The 20,533-nt window shown below is 40.2% G+C and overlaps 1 protein-coding gene across 1 annotated transcript in view; it reads left to right on the forward strand.

Moving 5' to 3' along the window:
- GluProRS (Glutamyl-prolyl-tRNA synthetase) overlaps positions 1 to 20,533 on the forward strand; it is a 399,755-nt gene that overhangs the window by 292,075 nt on the left and 87,147 nt on the right. Inside the window, exons 20-21 of the mRNA XM_068230702.1 lie at positions 3,555 to 3,710; positions 10,634 to 10,726. Coding sequence (XP_068086803.1) covers positions 3,555 to 3,710; positions 10,634 to 10,726 — 249 coding nt within the window. The remainder of the gene's footprint in view (positions 1 to 3,554; positions 3,711 to 10,633; positions 10,727 to 20,533) is intronic.

Consider the following 20,533-nt stretch of genomic DNA (forward strand, 5'->3'; position numbering starts at 1 on the left):
TTCCTATGCATCATGATACAGAAGAGCAGGAATGAAAAAGTCCGAGAGGAGGTGGGGATGGGAGACTCCCTACTACAGAGGATTCAGAAAGCAAGACTGAAGTGGTTTGGCCATGTAAGAAGGATGAGCGCAAGCAGGACTGCAAGAAGAGAATATGAAAGGGAAGTAAAAGGAAAATGACCATTGGGCAGACCCAGAGGAAAATGGACCAATCTGGTGAAGAAAGGTGTCGAGGAGAGTGGACAAGATAGGGAGAAGATTATGAGAGAACAGTGGTTCATGGACAGACAAAGATGGAGAGGACTCGTACACCACACCCAGGCAACTGGAGATGGTCAGTGATGATGAAATGGTGTTCCTAACAGAAATAGTCCAATAAGGAAAAACTATTTTGAAAATCTATCCAAGAAACAATTTCTGAACATGTAAAAAAAACAGTCATCAGTAAGATCGTCGATGAAATTTGCGAGAGTTTAAAATACACAACAGACAGAGACGAGTCTCTCTCTCTCTCTCTCTCTCTCTCTCTCTCTCTCTCTCTCTCTCTCTCTCGCAAGAATTCATTTCATTAAGATTTTTCTCTACAGGGTTGTTTCACATAATGGGCAGAGACAGAATGGTCTGTAAAGTGTCTGCATAACATTAATATTTTTGTAGAACTGTTCGCACTGTCACATGGGCGATGTTATTAATTTCCCCCTGCTATTTAGTCTCGTGCATCCTCACGCCATCAGTCTTCGTGCATTCTGTAACGCTTTGATACTGAGCATAATATTTTTCTAAACCACAGGTTTTTGTGCTTATGTTTCTCTTCTGAATCTCTTCCATTTTTTTGATCACTGCTCTTACGAAAGAATAATTCAGGCTACCACAGAACTGTGGAAGAAAACAAAAAAAACTGTACAAAAAAAAAAAAGAATTGCATAAGAATCGTGTTCATACCCTCTAATTTTCAGCCACAGCCTCTTTGATTGGTATAGGAGCTGCTTCCGGCGAGGGTTAACACAGTGTTAGTGAACCCTCTGCCGAAATAGCTTGGTGAAACCTGTGACTCGCAACAAGAAGTTGAATTGATTATTTTCACCATGTTGGTTAATCCTGTCCATATTGACTTAAATGCAAATTTCTATAGAACACTTTCCCGCCTTGTCAATACTTTACATATTTTATTATACTTAATTACCATATGTAAAATATTGACAAGGCGGGAAAGTGTTCTATAGAAATTTGAGAAGAAGTTGAATATTAACCCGAAGTTAACAAATCCATGGTTAGAATACATTTAACCCTCCTTGTTGAAACCCGGCTTTATTAATTTATCTGGTATTCCAGATTGTTAAATCTTTCTCCTAAATATTCTTGCCGCTATAACAGACTGTCTTATGCCTTTTCCCCATGGTTATTACAAAATCTTTTTGGACACCAGTGAAGGGCTCTGAGCTTGGAAGCAGCCTGCCTGGAGGCCACGATCATTAACATCGCGGACACCGTGGTTAGCCGGTTCGAGTCCCGTTAGTCGAAAAATTTCCACCATCTGAATGTTAGCCGGCAGGGTAGGAGAGATGGTGGTATATCACTAGATTGCGTGCCAAAAACCTGGATTAAATTCAGAACCTATCCGCATTGTTCATATAGAGTGAGGGGATGTGACACTGTTGAAGGTCCCTACCTCATTATCACTATCATCCCACATCCAGACACTCAGGTCGCCCATGGGAGTCAAATAGAAAGGCCTGCACCAGGTACATGTCCTCCAACAGTCGTGGCTCTAAAAGCCGTATGACAAGTAAGTGAGTGAGCGGAAGTGCGAGGTGATGACCATGGGGTCCCTGGCCAAACCTAACTTGGTTAACTTATAACAGGTCTTCCTTTCCTCTCTCCACTGAACAGAATTATTGCCTACAGAATTCTCCTCATCCCCATGACTGGACTCTTCAGTCGAAACAGAGTTGCTGGATGTAACAGTACAAAGAACTTAAAAGTTACTAAGGTGACAGTGGATAATTCATCTTACGTGTGGATAACATCACCAATTCACAATCATGCAAGTTTATACAACACACAGTAGAAGCCTGCTACAGAGAGTATGGTATGTAAGAATAACCCTGTTGTAGCAGCAGTTGTTTTTTTGTCCCTTGAAAGAAGATGCGATGTCAGAGGCGGTAGAGGTGGTTATTCTTTTAAGACAACCATCCTGTATTACAAGAGTGTCAGAAGGGAAATGGGAGAGGTTCAGCACTTCAGAGAATGAAGGTAGTGGCCAAAGAAAGACATGAAAATGAAAGACTCCCTTGGCCTTGAATGCTCTAATACTTGCGGTCGGAAAAGAAGAACAGTTGACCACGGGAGTTCAGATAGGATAGATGAAAGTGAGGAGCCTGGCACAAATTAGTGGGAGCGATACCTGGCCCCGTGATCGCCAGCTTGCATTCCCATGTTGAGAGCCCATGGGGCACCTCTTAGTCACCTCTTATGACAGGCAGAGGATACCATGAATGCTGTTCTACCGACCCCATCCAAAGAGAGAGTCGGGAAAGTTGTACTCACAGCTGGTAAAAAAGTAGTACGGCTTCAGAAAATAAATAGTACGTTGTTGCCGGGCGCTTCTCACAACATATTCTTATACAGCAAATTCCAGACAGCACAGTACAAAGGCAAAACTGTCAGATTACAAATATCAGGGGAAGGTAAGCAAACCACGTGACAATTTTGATCAGTGCGTTGCATACCCAACATCATGCAAAGATTCGGATGCATTCTTAAACCAGATTTATATTTTACTGTATTAAGTTTTGGAGTACATTATTATGTATGGATAAATGAAGCCTAGATGAAGTGGTGGCAGACTGCTGGTGTTTACCGCAATCGTCTGATACCTAACCACCTGAAGTCCAAGGTTTACAGGACTGTCATTTGCCCAGTTCCTCTGGATAGCTCTGAATGCTGGCCAGAAACAGTCAAGCACTTCATGTCGTGCTTCGCTGGTCACTTGGCCTGGCCCAGCTAGATCATGTCATTATGGTAGAAATCCCCAATTTTACACAAGATGTGAGAGACCCAACTTCGGTTGTAGAGAAGGTACATCTGTACAGATGTAGGATATGTGGTCAGCCTGAGAAACACTGGTTTGATCTCCTTCAACAAGGCATGCGCTATGTTCATCTTGTTGTGAACTATGTGCGTAATAGAACCAACTGGAGATTGGCTTGCAAAACAACTGCTCTGGGACAAACACTAAGAAGATGATGATGATGATGATGATTATTTAGCATTCAGTTCTTGTAAATAAAAATACTCAAATTAAAGCCAGTTTTTTTAATCCTCCCCTAAAATTAGGTTGCACTAATTTTACACACATGCACGCATGCACACTCTCTCTCTCTCTCGCTCTCTAAGTAGCCCAACTCTCGTGTCCACAATGAAGTGTCGGTGTTATTACACCTTGATATGGACACTGAGATCACGGTTGCCGAGGCGACTGTCAGCGTATTTCAGGAATATAAAGCTAGTATGTTTCTCTGCATTACAAATGATGTGATTTGGTTTACTTACAGAACGTCATTGACGAAGCGGTGCAGCAGCTGTTGAAACTGAAGGCCGACTACAAACAGCTGACAGGTTCGGAGTATGTGGCTCCCGGCGGTCGAACACCGAGCAGCAAAAAAGAGAAGCCCGTCGCATCTGCTGCCAAGAAACAACAAGCTGCTGAGGTTAGTACTTGTGTGTAGGGGAGCAACAGGCTCTTGACTTGTTCTGCAATCACCATGGCGATGAAAAATGGTGCATGTTGCAACCTTCTTCACAAATGGGTCATTTCAAATATTTTAAAATATATATTTGTAGGACTAAAAAATTTAAGTATTTGGGTGAAGTTTTGATCTAAAATAGCAACAGGAAGACTGCCATTGAAGCGAGGGTGAGAAAAATGGAGGTAGCTCTGTTTGAAGACCTGTCAGGCCAGGTACAGGCAGTACAGCACGGTAGTGGAGCAATAAGTGCCTCTATGCAACAGAAACTTCATCCAGGATGCACATTTGTGAAATGGAAATCTTTGTGGAAAATTGTAAGGGACCGGGCGAGTGAGCTTGCATCCGGGAGATAGTGCGTTCGAATCCCACTGTCGGCAGCCCTGAAGATGGTTTTCCATTTTCACACCAGGCAAATGCTGGGGCTGTACCTTAATTAAGGCCACGGCCGCTTCCTTCCCACTCCTAGGCCTTTCTTATGCCATCGTCGCTATAAGACCTCTCTGTACTCAGCATGTGCCCAGATCATGTCACCTTCTCTGAATCACTTTTGTCCAATTTACCCACTGCTGTGCTTGTTGTTTAAATGGGCCTAACATCTAAGGTCATCGGCCTCTAGGACACCACCTAACTACTGGAAGACCGGGTGAGTTGGCCGTGCGCGTAGAGGCGCGCGGCTGTGAGCTTGCATCCGGGAGATAGTAGGTTCGAATCCCACTATCGGCAGCCCTGAAGATGGTTTTCCGTGGTTTCCCATTTTCACACCAGGCAAATGCTGGGGCTGTACCTTAATTAAGGCCACGGCCGCTTCCTTCCAACTCCTAGGCCTTTCCTATCCCATCGTCGCCATAAGACCTATCTGTGTCGGTGTGACGTAAAGCCCCTAGCAAAAAAAAAAAAAACTACTGGAAGTTTTCTACAATATCTATCTCCTCATCTCCTTTCCTTAGATGAACAGTTGGAGAGTTTCTACTCATCCCCTAGTCAACCATCTTGCTTTGCTGATTTTAAGACCTAAGATTGTAAAAGCTTCATGCCAAAGATATAGTCTAGCTTGCACTTCTGCTTCCGTCTCACCCCCATACCATTACAACATCAGCAAAAAGCAGGGCATTAGTTGCTGGATTCTTTCTTTTAGCCACTTTTAAAACTTCATCAATTATTATTGTGAAGAGGAGTGGTGAAAGACAACTTCCTTGCAGGACACAACTCTTGGTTTCATCATATAATTGTTGTACTCATGGTATGATGATGGGCGTTAAAAGAATGGGAACGCAGGACAAACACACAAGAAGAAAAGGGTCCCAGTTGGATAATAACATATATGTAGGAAAGGAATAATTAAGTGTCATATCAGGAGAGAGAGAGAGAGAGAGAGAGAGAGAGACAGAGTGAGAGCAAGTATGAAGGATGAGTTCTCCACCTAATCAATACTCATGTCAATATTATTTACATAAAAGGACAGTAAATGGGTCATTATTTATTCTGTACAGTCGCTATTAAGCAGGTTCTTCAACAGCTGAAGATGACCTATTTACAGGTCGAAACTGGTACTGTCCTTTCATGTAAATAATATTGACACTATGTAAAATAAAGTATTGATTAGGTGGAGAACTCATCCTTCATACTTGTGTGCTTGAACTATCAATACTGACTATGAAGCTAATAGATTATAGAGAGAAAGAGAGAGACATGTAACAGAACGAACACAATGACAGATCACTGTGTGAAGAGGGTGAACAGAAATACAAGACGAGATTATGAGGTCCAAAGAGTGTAGTCGTGGAATATAAACTATCGCTATCACTGTATCTTTCTTTCTTTAAACCTTCATGTACGAAGGCTGATCAAATATAAACAGGATTTTTGTTCCTGAACATCAACAGTTGGTTGGACTGGCCCCTCACTTCTGCCATGCTTAGGCGGGACAGTTAGGAGTGGGGAGAGCGTGCTGTTAGATATTTCCCGCCGTTTCGTCAGTAACGCTCACGATGTCGGTGCAACAGATTCGCCCCTCCACGGCACAATGCATAATTATAAAATTTCTTGCTCTGAAGGAGTTACAGCGGCGGAAATTTGCCAGAGATTGACTCCACAGTTCGGTGATCAAACATTGTCAAGGACGCACAGGAGGAAAAGGGAGGCAGCACCAGTAACTGTCAGCTCGCAAGGTTCTTGAAACCTCTTTTTTTTTTTTTTTTTTTTTTTTTGCGAGGCATTGTACTGATTGATTTTTTGCATGAGTGACCCACAATCAATGCTGCTTAGTACTGCGAGCTGTTGAACAAGGCAAGGGTTGCATATCGCCGCAAAAAACAAAACCAGACGAATTACATAAAATCAGCTTCATGGTCCGTATCGCACTTCAATAGATTCACAATTAAGTATTTATTTATTTATTGTATCGACTAGGTGGAAAATAAATAAATACTTAATTGTGAAAACCAGACGATTCGACAATGCGCAGCCCCATACTGCGGCTCTGTCTCCAAGCTACAGGAAATGCGCTGGACTACACTTGATCATCCTCCTTACAGCCCCGACTTATCACCCTGGGATTTCCATTTGTTCGGACTGCTTAAAGCTCCTCTTTTTGCTTTATGTCGCACCGACACAGGTAGGTCTTATGGCGACGATGGGATAGGGAAGGCCTAGGAGTGGGAAGGAAGTGGCCGTAAGGTACAGCCCCAGCATTTGCCTGGTGTAAAAATGGGAAACCACGGAAAACCATCTTCAGGGGTGCCAACAGTGGGATTCAAACCCACTATCTCCCGGATGCAAGCTCTTAGCTGCGCAACTCTAACCGTAAAGAAGCTCTAGCAGGGCAACGATTTGAAGATGACGAGAGTGTGGAAGACTTCGTACGCAACTGACTGGTGACACCACCCTGTTCTTTTTACAATGAGGGCATCAAAAACCCATACGCTGGGACAAATGCATTCCCAAAGCAGGAAACTATGTGGAAAAATGAATTGTAATTGCCTTGTGTTTTCTGATAAATGAATTTAAATAAAAAATAAAATCCTGTTTATATTTGATGCCCTATCGTATTTAAAAAAATATCGGATATGTGAGCTATTCTCTGGAGCTCCACTCTGGATGTCAACATGGGTCTGTGCATTCATTTGCTGATGGATACCAATATTTGTGATTAATTATATGCAGCCTGGTTATCATAGGTACGAAGTGACAGTGAATTAGATACTGTTGAACCTGACTTAAACGTATAACAAGGGGAAGAGAAAAAAACTACGTGTAACTCAGAATTACTTAGAAATCAGACTTACACAATACATCACATATCTACTGAAAAACCAATGAAATAGACCTACATGTGTAAATCCTTGCAAATAATAAATACATTGAACTTGGTCCAACCTTAAAGAAATCAGATAGATTGGCTTGTTTCACTTTTCTTGCATTAAGAGTATAAACCTCCTTTTGCAAACTTAGTAATGAATTCAAAGTATTTTCACTACAACTTTTCACACTGATGTAATGCCTACACACATCGATTGCACTTAACACTTAACTCAGTTCAGGTGTTTCAAGATTCAAGTCGTTATCTCCATCACTGTCACTATTGTTTGTAGCTGGTCCATCACAACCGCGTTGTTGACATACATCGGCATTAATCTCTTCATCCGGTAGTTCTCCACATACAGCCAGATTATCATCGAAATGCACAAAAGTATTGAATTCTACATCCTCCGGTAGCGTTAGCTCATTGCCAGACAAAATTTTGTCCCCATAACCATCATTAGAGGCAGCCTCTTCTAGTAAGACACCAGCTTTGCCGAAACAGTTGCTGATTGTGAAGGATGACACCTGCTTCCAGGCAGCCGAAATAAAGTCCATGGCTTGTAGCAAATTAATGGAGAGAGATTCATTTCCTGCATCACTCAGTGTTATTAAATGTTGAACCAGCATTTTTCTATAATGCACATTGAAATTTGCAATGATGCCCAAATCAAGTGGTTCTAGAACACTGGTACAGTTAGCAGAGAAAAATTCCACTCGGAAATTCTCCAGAACGATGTAACATCGATCCATATGAAGAAGGATTTTGTTCTGTTTCTTTTTCATTTTAATGTCCAGTTTTTTCAACCACTGTTCCATTAAAAGCATAGGCATCCAAGCATTTCTGTTGGATTCATATTCCGTAGGTTTTGTTTTCACACCCTTAAAACACCTCGGATTCTTCGATTTTCCTATCACAAGTGGAGGAAGTTTGTCAGATCCATCTACATTAGTGGCAAGAAGTATTGTTACACATATTTTACTCTTCTTCCCTCCATAGCATGAGTCACCTTTTTCAGCTAATGTTTATTAGGAAGGAGATTGTAGAATAGGCCGGTCTCATCACAATACATTGTAGATGTTTGGAGGCTGATCATCGCTTACGATACCCGGCAGAACCTCTTCTTTCCAGTGTTGCACTGTGACGTCGTCCACAGCTTTTGAGTTACCGCAAATTGTTCTCCCTGTGATTCCATGACGATCTTTAAATCCTTGCAACCATCCTGATGAAGCCTTGAAATCAGCAGTGATACTCATCATTTTAGTTTGCCTTCAGCATATCTCCACTAATTGGTAGAGCTGCAGCCCGCTTTTGCCGGAACCATGTGAAAAGTGCTTTCTCCAAACCTTCTTGCTGACGGCTTCAATTTGCTGATTTTGAACCCAATTTTAAGAACTCGTCCAAAATAGCATTTCTTTTACTGATGACTGTACATAGCGTGGTATAAGCAATCCCTAAGTCTGAAGCAATTTCACTTTTTGTTTTGTGTGGATTAGCGTCCACTTCTCGTATAAAATTTACTTTTTCATCTAGGGAATAACTTTTCCTTTTTACTGTCCTCCATGGCTAATCAAAAGCAACTGAATGACAAACCTACTGTTCAGCAGTAAACACCAGATACCAGCACCGTGGATATTTTACTTCTCCGTTGTTCCCACGAAAGAAATTCTGATATTCAAGCAAATTTACTGTATTTTCTTTTGTTTCCGCACCGAAACCGCCCACTTTGCTTGTAATGTATATTAATCTTTGGCGGCATTGTGAAGGTAAAAAACGACGAAGGTAGAGGAGGAGCGAGACAGAGAGCGAAGGGGACTCGCTCGGTTGGCCTTTGTTACGCCGCCAATAAGTAAGGGTCAACAATGCCACTCGGCGAAACTCCTCGTCTTCTGTTTCAGCACCGAAACCCAACCGCTCTACTTCCGACTATGCCGACAAAGAGGATACTTCATGAATACAGTAGTTTCTTTTTTAAAAACATGTATTCAAGACAATTACGTATAAATAAGATTTAATTAACACGCTTTTAAATTACATTTCGCCGGAACCTAAAGGAAATTACATACAAACACGAATTACGCAGAACAGAGTTACGTATAAAGCAGGTTCAACTGTATTTCTCATTATTAATGGTTTGCACTAAACGGGGAGTAACCGTAAGGAAAAATCATTGCGTACTTGAACACAGTAAGAACACAAAAGTCACAAACGGCAGTCCTACTACACTGTGCTTAGAAAGACTATTAAATGGAGCCACAACGGTACTGCCTTGAAAGGTATCGCACCGTACAGCTACTAAGCAACATAATGAGTACATGTTCCAAGTTTGAGGTTGATATCTTGAATAGTTACAGTAGCTTGAGTGCAGCAGTGTAATTTCTTTCTTGGAGTCTTCAACTGTCCGGTCTACATGGGGTAGCAGCTTCCGTTTGGGGCCCGTCCTCAATGTGTTGAGTCGAGGCACACGTAGCTCTTTCCTGTTGCATAGTCAGCATGTAGTGGGGAATTTTATATCATTTATTCATTTATGGTTTATATGTTCTGTGTGTGAATTTTGGAATTATTTACTTTTGATATGGCTTTAAGATTGTTTGGTTGTCGTAAAAAAAACATACAGAGCACCTTCAGTAGGCAGCCCCCTCAAAAACATTTCTGAGAAAGGGTACCCGTCCTAACGTGAATACTCAAAGATGAAATGGGATAAATGAGACAGCCCCAAGGGGAAATTTACACTTTACGATTACATCGAGAGGTGTTGAATATCTAATTTACAAAATCAAAGAAATGGGAACTGTCTGTTCACACAAATCTGATATGACTTGCCAGAAGCTAAGTCATTTTAAGAAAAATTTGACGACTGAAGGAAAAAACGGGTAAGCTCCGGCAAAAGAAATTAAATATTTGAAGATAGCCTGAAAGATGAAAAGCAACTAAGTGCTTACCTGTTGGAGGGGCCAAGGGGCAATCTTTGCCTTCACTGGTCAAAACAGAAAGACGGCTCAGCAGAGCTTGGCGTAAGCCACGCGCTCCTCTCCGGAAATGAGGAAATCGTAAAACAACCAATGAGCGTCCGCATTTTCCTTCGTCCGCCAATCACACTTTTATTCTATCCAATGAGTGCCCAGCACAACGTGCTGAAAAAGAACACCAAGTAACATCGAGAAATTTCGAAATTGATGCAATATGATGATACCGGAAACATCCAATCCCAATCTAGTGCATGTGGTACAGTGTGCTTAAAAATCATTACATCTACTTCAATTTTTTTTTATGACAACAAACAATCTTAAAGTCATATCAAAAGTAAATCATTCCAAAATTCACACACAGAACATATAAACCATAAATAAATACATGATATAAAATTCCCCAATCTTTCAATTCCAAATAATCATTACAACCATAAGACCTATCTGTGTTGGTACAACGTAAAGCAGTAAAAAAAAAAGTTACACCTCTTTTCTTTCTTACATAAAAATTTGCATTTGTTTTACTGTTATGCACATATCTCAAATAAACAAGAAATCTCACTCGTACAGCTTCTTTCGGTTAATACAACTATATTAATAGACGTGTGATGTTTCAGGTGAAGGAAGACAAGCAGGGTGGCCCCAAGAAGGTGACAAGGCTTGGAATGGAAGCCAAGAAGGAGGAGAACCTAGCGGAGTGGTACTCACAGGTAAACACTGCAACATTAGTTAAAAGACCCAGCAGCCTACCAACCATGTATGATAGCTCTTCACCATATTTGTTGAAGTAAGGCTATACACTAAAGAGCAAATATTGGCACCCTGTTTTTTTTTTTTTTTTTTTTAAATGGCTCATTACTGCTGCCAACTTGACTAGTTGCATATTGAAATCATGAGACGTAACCATCAGCAAACTAACCTCAGTGTGAGTATCAATGATGGAGGTTCCCTTATTCAAGTAAAAGATCAATCAAGATATTCACAATTAAGTTTGTTTTCAAGCTTAATGTGGAAATAAAGAAAAAACTCTCTTCTCTGTTACTCATTTTAATATTATATATTTGTGTTTTTATTTTGATATACGCATTACTATAACTGTATTCTTCGGTGTTTGCCTGCTGTAAATAATTCATCTCCCTTCTTGAAATTTGCTTTTGTGGGACTGAAGAGGAACCACACTCTAATAATACACACAAGCAAATATATTTACATGTACATGCGCCGTAAGTCAATAAGAACACACAAAGGCTAAGTCTGCAAATCGTACCAAAGTCGTGAGAAGACAAGTTTAGGTTGTTAACAAAATTTTCTTCCATTTGAATTGAACTGATCTTTATGGGCAAGTTAATGTTGCTTTCCTTTTTGGAGGAGTTCTTGCAGATTTTTCTTGTTTCACAGATATCCTAGTCGAATTCTATACCTAAGTATTGCATGAAATAAGACTGTAATTAATAAAATGCTACGTTCGTCATTTCACACCAACTACGTTATTAAATGCATTATTCGAACATGCTACAGTTCTACTTGCCTGGTGTTACCCAAACACATTTACAAACCCACCGAGAAAGAAAATATGCTTTAATTAAACCTGCAAATGTAACACTAATTATTTTAACAATACAGCGGTGGCAATATGTAATTCTCGCAAATCACGAAATAAACCATGACTGTAGGGTCTCTAAGCTGTCTGGTTAGCAACACGGATTCCAACCCAACAGTTAGAAAATAACTATAAATCACTACCTTTAGTGTTAAGAGGGGAGAAAGATAAGATTGTACCCTTAGTGTATGCACTTTCATGCCACGGAGTATACAAGATGCATCTCATTTCATAGTGCTCATCACTTACAATAGTGGATGACTTTTTAGTCCCTTTGCTCAATTATTCAGTGCAGTAATAGAGATGGTAAAATAAAAGTGTGGGAATTAAAAGATAATGTACAGAAAGAGTATCTGGACTGACTGAAACAACAAATTCCACTTACTGAAGTAGGAAATGCGGAAGGTGAATGGTACAGCTTTAAAAGGGCATTTGTAAGTGGAGCAGAGAGCCTGTGGTACAACATCGACAAGAGCACAAGAAAAGGGGACACCGTGGTGATTGAGAAAGTGAGAGAAGCAGTGGAAAGAAAAAGATGTTGCGAGAATGGAATAGAGATAAAACTTGAAGGAAAAGCAATGGGAGCGAGAAGGAACAAAATGGAACTAGCTTTCCAGAAAACCAACAACACATACAATAAGAAAGCCCTCTCTTGGAACACCAAAATAAGACATTATAACACAGTAATTAAGCCGGAAGCACTCTGTGCAGCAGACACGCTAGTCATGGGGAGGAAAGGACAAATGGAGAAATTGGAAATGAAGACTCTTGCATACCATGAGGAAAAAGAGGATTGATTTCTATGGGCACATATTCCGAATGAATCCTGGCAGATTAACTAAACAGATCTTTGATTTCTTTTACCAAAAAAAAAAGCTAAATCCAATTGGTTTAAGGAAGTTGAAAAGGATCTGAGAGATCTTAAGATTACCAGACTCATGTTAAAGAATGGTACAGCCAAAACCGTGACCAACGACAAAACTAAGAGTGTCCAAGTTACGATCAAGACCAGAAAACCGATTCAGATATCAGAGGAGGAAAGGAGGAGGAAATCAGTTAGAATGAAGAACTATTGGGAGAAAAGAGCACAAGCATCTAAGAAGTGATTGATCTGATGTACCCCAAAGATGGGTGATTCAAAATGAAAAAGAAGAAGATATTAAAAAAAAGAGAAGAAAGCAAGTTATAAAAGGAAACGTAAGAAATTGGTGAGAGGAAAAGATGGTTTTACGCGTAAAGAGATAGTGAAAAAATTTATTATGCACCCATATTTATATTTACAGCTGAGACGTGGACATTGACAAGTAGGAGGAGAGTAGAATTCAAGCCACAAAATGAAATACCTAAGGAAAGACAAGTAAAGGCAGATTGAGAAACGAATCCAGGTGCCATTATGCATAGCTTCTGCCAAGGAAGTTACCAATTACTGCAAAAGAAAAAAAGACTGAAGAGGCCCGCGAAGTTTGAAAGTGTCAACCTTACACTTCCTCAATTCAACCTGGGGTTACCGCAAGAAAATAAAGGTCATTTATTAACTTTAACGTATTTTTGCACCTGCAGACCAATCTCTGTCATGAACAGCAGCTCCTTTGGGGCCACGCTGCCTTCGAGAGGCTTTATCTATGGCTGCGGTGCATACTGTCTGCACGGCAAGAAAAAAAATAACCATATCAAACCAACAGTTGGCAGCAGTGCTACTAGTGGAAACCTAATTATTAAACAAAATACAGTCACTTGGCGTGGTGCCTCGTGTTACTAACGTTGCTCACTGGGCTCTATAGTTTCACCAACTTTATAAGCCTAATATGTTCTGAAATAAACACTGAGAAACATGTTAAATTGCCAGATAGGCCTGTACTTTGTTCTGATAAGTGCCATATATACTTTCTTATCAAAATGATATTGCCACTTCAATTGCATGCTGTAGAGAGGGTAGTTTCATGCTGTTGTTTGTACACCTGTCCATGGTCATGATCTGGTCCAAACCATCCAAAACTGCGAAAACTGTTGCTTGTGTTGATTTGTTAGTGTGGGACAGAGCTTTAGTCTTGACATTGGACAAGAACAAAGCTGGATAAACACAGGAAATAGGAAAATAAACTCTCGTTACGGCGTATCTGCAGGGGACAGCAAAAAAAAGAATGTGTTAAGTGAAAAAACACACTACTGAATATACAAATAAAAACTATCCAACAGTGATATGGATACACTAGATACTTTTTTTTTCCCAGCACGGCATTTTACGTTGTGTATTCCACAGGTACAGTGAAAATTATGTCTATAATTTCTAAAGATATGAGGAAAATATTAAAAGGTGTGAAAACAACATGAGAGAACAAATATGGAAACCTTTTCCCCGGAGCTTTTAAAATAACGAGAGTACTGAAAGGTGTAACAAACCCCAGACAGCACATATGAAAACGTGCACCGGGTCCAATAAAAATGTCAAATTATTATTGCAGATCATACACTTTGACAATGAATTGGGAAACCACATGCGACCATGAGGAATGACTTTGGTCGCCATTTTGATGTTGACAAAACTTCAACCGATTCAAGTGATCGAGACGAAACTTGAAGATGCGAGTTCAACATTCGGGACCCCTGTGTACTTAAGAATGTGGATACCAGTCCATTTTCTAACGGATTTTAATTTTGTGTTATTAGTAAGGAATTTCCCGACTTTGTCCGTACCCACAACTTGGCTATCACAATACAAATGTGCATCACGCTACTCACTTCCACATAATTATGTTCCTAATCCATATTTAGGCTGTCGTATCATGCGACAAATATTCACTACACTTCACTGTACCACTCAACACAAAATAAATTTCTGACTTCTGAATGGAATGCAAAATACAAGGACAAACAGGTTCAATGTTTTTGCCACTAACTGGTAAGCAAAAATGAACATTGCTGAGGCTAACGGCTTACTCCAAGCAGGTGCAACTTATCCTGTGAAGTTCAGGAATTCAAGGCCTTTTGCCGTGGTCACGCAACTGTGGCGATGGCTATTACCTGAGTTGGAAATCACGTTTCTTTCACAAGAGATGAAAAATAGCACTTTCAGATCTAGTAAATATGTGATTGTACTCGTACTAAGTGGTAATAGTGAAAATTCGTGATGTGTTAGGTATGGTTATATGTTCTTAGTCCAAGTATAGGTTACCATATCACACGACAGATATTCACTACACTTCACTGTACCAGTCAACACAAAATAAATTTTTAACTTCTGGGAATGTGAAATATGAGCACAAATAGGCTCATTGTTATTCAGCTATCTCGTTGCTTACCGGCAAACAAAACTGAACATTTCTGAGGGTAATGGCTTGCTCCCCTAAGATGCAACTTATCCTGTGAAGTTCAGGAATTCAAGGCCTTCTCCCGTAATCATGTAACTGTGGTGATGGCATTTACCAGAGTTGGAAATCACTTTTCTATCACAAGGGATGAAAAATAATATTTTCAGGGCTAGGAAAAATGTGATGTAGATGTTGGATTCCCATAGGGAACCTACAATATTTTTCCTGAATGAGTAAATTTATAATACCAATAACAGACCATTATATAGGGAAAATGTGATCGTAGTAAGCAGTAATAGCGAAAATTCTTGATGCAATTAGTAAGTTATTTTTATATAGATTTAATACGATGAGAATCTGGACTTCGAATTTACGAGGTGCTAAGCGGGAAAACGTGTTGATAAGGAACACATTAACGAGGTTTCACTGTAGATGAGATAAAACTCTAACAACGCTGATCAACCAGAGGAGGAGAAAAGGATGCCAGCAGGTCAGTATCAGTAATAGGGAAGAAACAAACATCTCTTATCGTTTCTCACCCTCTGATGAAGCTTGTTGGGGACCGGGAAGAACTTGGATGGGCAACAAGAGAGACCATCTGTATGATGAAGTGAGGATTGTCCTCGTCGGCTGTTTCTGTTGCCTGTTGTCCCCTCTTCTCATACAGACCTGTTGTTGTGCTTTGAGCACAGTTGCCTCTTAAACCACCCTCTTCTTAACCCCTTCATTGGCAAGTTCTCATAGAGCTCTTATGCCAGAAAAGTAAGGTTAATTCAGAGGAAATTATATATTTTTAAGAAGCAAGGAATTAATAGCAGTTATTGAGAGAAAATTATTCTAAGACATTCACATAAACTTCAGTGGTTATTAGCTTACGTTTAATTTATTTACACTTTTTTACCTTTCTTTTGATGTTTTATTGGTATTTTCTGAGCACTGTCTTATAACCAGTACATATTTATCTCTGGCTTTAGAATTATTCTCATGAACAAAACTAACACAATGAACTGCTGAATTTCACAAGAGTTGGTTTCTTTCCAGAATCATGCCTTTGTATGCAGAGTTTTATTTACAAGTTTTTGAGCACACTTTTTAGCATAAGAATTAGTTTCGATCACTACGAATAGTTATCGCACTGACCTCTGGTAATAATTCAACGCTTACACTAGGATTTCCAGTAAATGGAACTATATTTGACCGTGCCGTATTTCCAGGACAACATTTTTTTTTCCAGACAAGTTATATTCTACATCTCCTACAATCACCATTGCTTCCAGCGTAATATCTTCTTCAATTTCACTAGAAGTACCAACAAGACCATCATCCCATCAAGGATTCGAGTCATTATCGCTACTAGTAGAAATACTAGTATCACTTAGACATTCATCTTCGATGTAGTCCCTTATATTATTTTCAAACAAACATCTCTGTTTACCTCGTCAGCTAGTCAGAGAGTGTATGTAAAGAAGAGGAGGTAAGAGATATTTTATGCCAAAGACTTGATGAATGCAACGGGAAATCCATCTGCTGAGAATGCTGCAAAACATTTTCCACAGAGATAAATACTGCAGCTAAATGAGAATATCTTGGGCACGCTAGTATCTTTTTAGATAGAAGGAAGGTTTCGACACACATTTGCAAGTCTGTGACAAAGCCAACGAGGATCAATATTTTTGTTGTTAACATTGATTTTTTTCATGGCCCGTAATTGTCAAGATAACAAGGACAAACTGTTGACGTTTGCTCCGCATCTCAAGTGTTCACGAGGAAGACCTCCAATAATGTGCGTTTGAATTTGAGTATACTTAACTGTTGGTTTATAGAAAGTGGTACGCTGTATGCTGGCACACCGTCATGTGTTAGAAGATCATGCGGTAGAAGAAATAAATAGAAAGTAATAAATTAAAATACAGTGAAAGACACCCAGGATAGAACAGAACAGAGCTGAAAAATGGGAAGAAAATGTGTGGAGAAACAGAGGATAATAGTGTGAGAGGGCATGAACACTACACACGTTATGAAGGTACAGTAGAACCTCGATAATTCGAAATCGGTTAATTCAAAATCCCGCCTAATTCGAAGAAGCTCTCGTTCCCGGAAACATGAGATACAGTTTTGCATGTTATTTCAATTGTTTAATTCGAAATCGGTTAATTCAAAATCCCGCCTAATTCGAAGAAGCTCTCGTTCCCGGAAACATGAGATACAGTTTTGCATGTTATTTCAATTGTTTAATTCAAAATACGGATAATTCATAATTCGAACTACAATGTCAGCCCCATTACCAAAATTCAGACTTTTAATTCGAAACGGCCTTTACATTTTAAAACAATAGTATGTTACAGAGTAATTTTAACTCAAAATTTATCCACTCTACGTCATAATAGAACGCGCATTCCGGAACGTGGAGGGGTAGCTCACTTCGGAGGGTCTACAGTGCGGTTCATGATTGCTAAGTTGAATGAAATCGGAATTCTTTTGTATTCAACCTTTTAAGGAACGCCGTAACATCACGCATCCGGCAGTGTGCGGGAAAACAGAATCTGTGAACACTGGCGATGCCGACAGTTGACGAAAAAACGTGGCTCATATAATAAATTCGTAGGCACTGAACAATATTGTCATTGCCGGTGAAACTGCATTGCTTTATTTTAATGCGAGCCCAAATGGTCTTATGGTTTCATTGCATGAGGTTATGTTTGTCAGTGATTTATCCAAGTGCATTATTTGAACACTGTAAATTCACCTCGTTGGATACATTTCGGAAATAGTTTTTCCATGGAGTTTGAACGGTTTAAACTGTGAATCGAGGTGATTGCATGTATTAATGGGTCTTTGTGATGTGGCAAGTGCTTACATTTCTGAACTACGAGAGAAGTGCCGTGGCGGGAAATCGTACAAGGATAGAGTCATAGGAATGTTCAATTTTAAGGGCATCGGGTACTTTCTGTGTAAATACAAGGCATCTAAAATGCATACAGTATAGTAATCTGATTAATAAAGCCCTTGCACATGGGAGCCAGCATAGATTTCTCCTTGTCTTTGAATCGTGCTTTTTTTTCTTTCTTTCGTTGTGTGAGGTTATGTTTACCAGTGAGAAAGCCGAGTGCATTATTTGAATACTGTATATGCACCTTCTTGGATACAGTTTGGAAATAGTTCTTTTTTCATGGCATTTGAAAGGTATAAACTGTGAATCAAGGTTAACTGCATGCAGTAACGGGCGTTAGAATATTTTGTAACGCTGCAAGGGTTGATACTTCTGAATTGCGAATTGGCGGTTAATTCGAAATCACGTAATTCGAAGTCCGATTTTTTAGTCCCAACGACTTCGAATTAACGAGGTTTTACTGTATAACACTTATCACACAGCCTGGGATGAACCATCTGGTGATGAGGAACATACACTCATGTTCATAAGAAACAGAACACCTTGAAAGACTAGAGGTAGGAAGTTCATATTCACAGGACATGTTCTTTAGTATGTTCTGCAGAAACGATTAACATTTCAGTCACCTAGGTTCAGCATATGTCCTGTTGCCTAGTAGGCAGTTGGCCCTCCATGGGCACTGATAACTTGTTCCATGCGTGATGGCGTCGTGGGGTATAACCATCCATGCTGCATTAACCTGGTTCCACATTTCATCTTTGGTGGTTCGCACTGGGTCAAAGCGCCACACCCGTCGTTTCGCCACATCCCACACATTTTTGATTGACGACAAGTCAGGTGATCGGGCAGGCCAGGGCAACAGTCTGACATCCTGTGACAACAACATGCAGCAACATGTGGTCGCGCATTGTCCTGCTGAAATATGGCACCAGGGGTGTCGTGCAAAAAGGGTGTAGCTGCGAGTCGCAGCATGTCATTCACATAGGTCAAACTGGTCACTGTACCCAATAGCAACCTACACCATAAGGCCTTGAATTGGCTCTATATGTCTTGTGCGAATGCCTCTCCCCCTGTCAGCAGCTGTCTACTAACTACTGCCATTCCTGTCCCCAGTGACATTCCATAATGCAACCAGGATGTTTATGCACATTAGTCAAAGTTAGGCGGAGAAGCAGAATGCGCGCCAGTACCTCAGATCGTAATTAACGGCAATGGACTGCCACTCCTGATAGTGTACGATGTGTTACACTGTTGCGCCAGAGCCGAGGAAGGCTGTTCTGCAGTGCCATTCAAATGGGGGTGTCGATCTTCTCAGGGGGGTGGGGGTGGGGGGGTCGTCGCACATGAGCAGCAATTTCCCGGATGGATGCATCACATTCTCATGCCATTCTCATCCACCATCTTTCAAACTGGCTCATTTGACGGTATGGTTCTCGCATACATCTGCTCAAGTCACACTGATCTAAGACCTTCGGTTTATAGCGACAACGAAAGCCACAGGCACATTTTACCAGTCAGTGGTGGTGCACCGAATTATTGATGTGGACCTTGAACCTGAGAGCCGACATGGTTCGAATGCTAATCATTTCTTTCGAACATACTAATGCACATCTGTGAATATGAACTTCTTATCTCTAGTCTTTCAAGGTGTTTTGCTTTTTATGAACATGAGTGTACAAATTTTGAAAATAACGAAACTAAATAACAAAGTGAAAGGACAGGGAAGAGTACTGCCTACGTAAATCCTTAACGGCTGGCAACCAGGTATTACCTAATTGATAGCCAGTGTCCCTGTTGAAATTGCTCGGGTTTCTACGTATTTCCACAGCTTCCAGTATAATCCTAGACCTGTAGTGTTAAGTGTGGGTAAGAGCTCGAACATTTTAGAACATGACATCATGACCCAACGATAGGGCGTGCTCAGCTATTGTTGGCTTGTCTGGCTGGTTGAGACGGATATTTCTTTGGTATTCCTTGATAAGAGTACCAATGGACCAGCATGTTTGGCCAATATATACCTTGCCACAAGTACAGGGAATCTATACACCCCAGTGTGTAATAGTGGGGACAATTTGTCCTTGCTTTTACCTCAGCTGTGAGCAATTTTAGTGACGGTGCCAGACGTGGTTTCTGTGTCGTACTTGCGAAGCTGAGATGGGATCTGATCACAATATGATAATTGCTTCTGTTAAAATTAAATTGAAAACCTCTTGTAAGTCACAGACTGAGGAAAGATGCAAAGTTGACACTGAGAAACTGAAGCAGGAGGATGAAAGATTAAACTATAATGTGGAAATTACAAACAGATTTGATATTCTGGGAGAAAATCCTATAGGAGACATTGATGAAACAAATAATGAAGTTTGTGAACAAATGTGGAAGAATGCGAAACAAATTAGTGATACCAAAAGGTGTTGGTAAGAAAGAAGAAAGAAAGAAAGAAAAAAAAAAAAAAGGTTCGATGAGGCATGTCAAGGTGCAGTTAATGAAGTGACAATATGGCATAATAAGTGGCTGCTGTCTAATAACAAGATAGATGTTGAGGAACTCTACAGAAAAAACAGAAAGAATGTAGTAAATTAATTCATGGAAAGAAAAAAGTCTACCTGAGACAAATAGAATCAATCCAAGATGACTACAGAAACAGGAACATCCGCAAGGTGTACGGAACTCTCAACACAATTAAAAAAGTATTTCAACCAAGATCAAGTATTATGAG

Source organism: Anabrus simplex, chromosome X (assembly GCF_040414725.1).
Source record: "Anabrus simplex isolate iqAnaSimp1 chromosome X, ASM4041472v1, whole genome shotgun sequence".
Taxonomy (NCBI): Eukaryota; Metazoa; Arthropoda; class Insecta; order Orthoptera; family Tettigoniidae; genus Anabrus; species Anabrus simplex.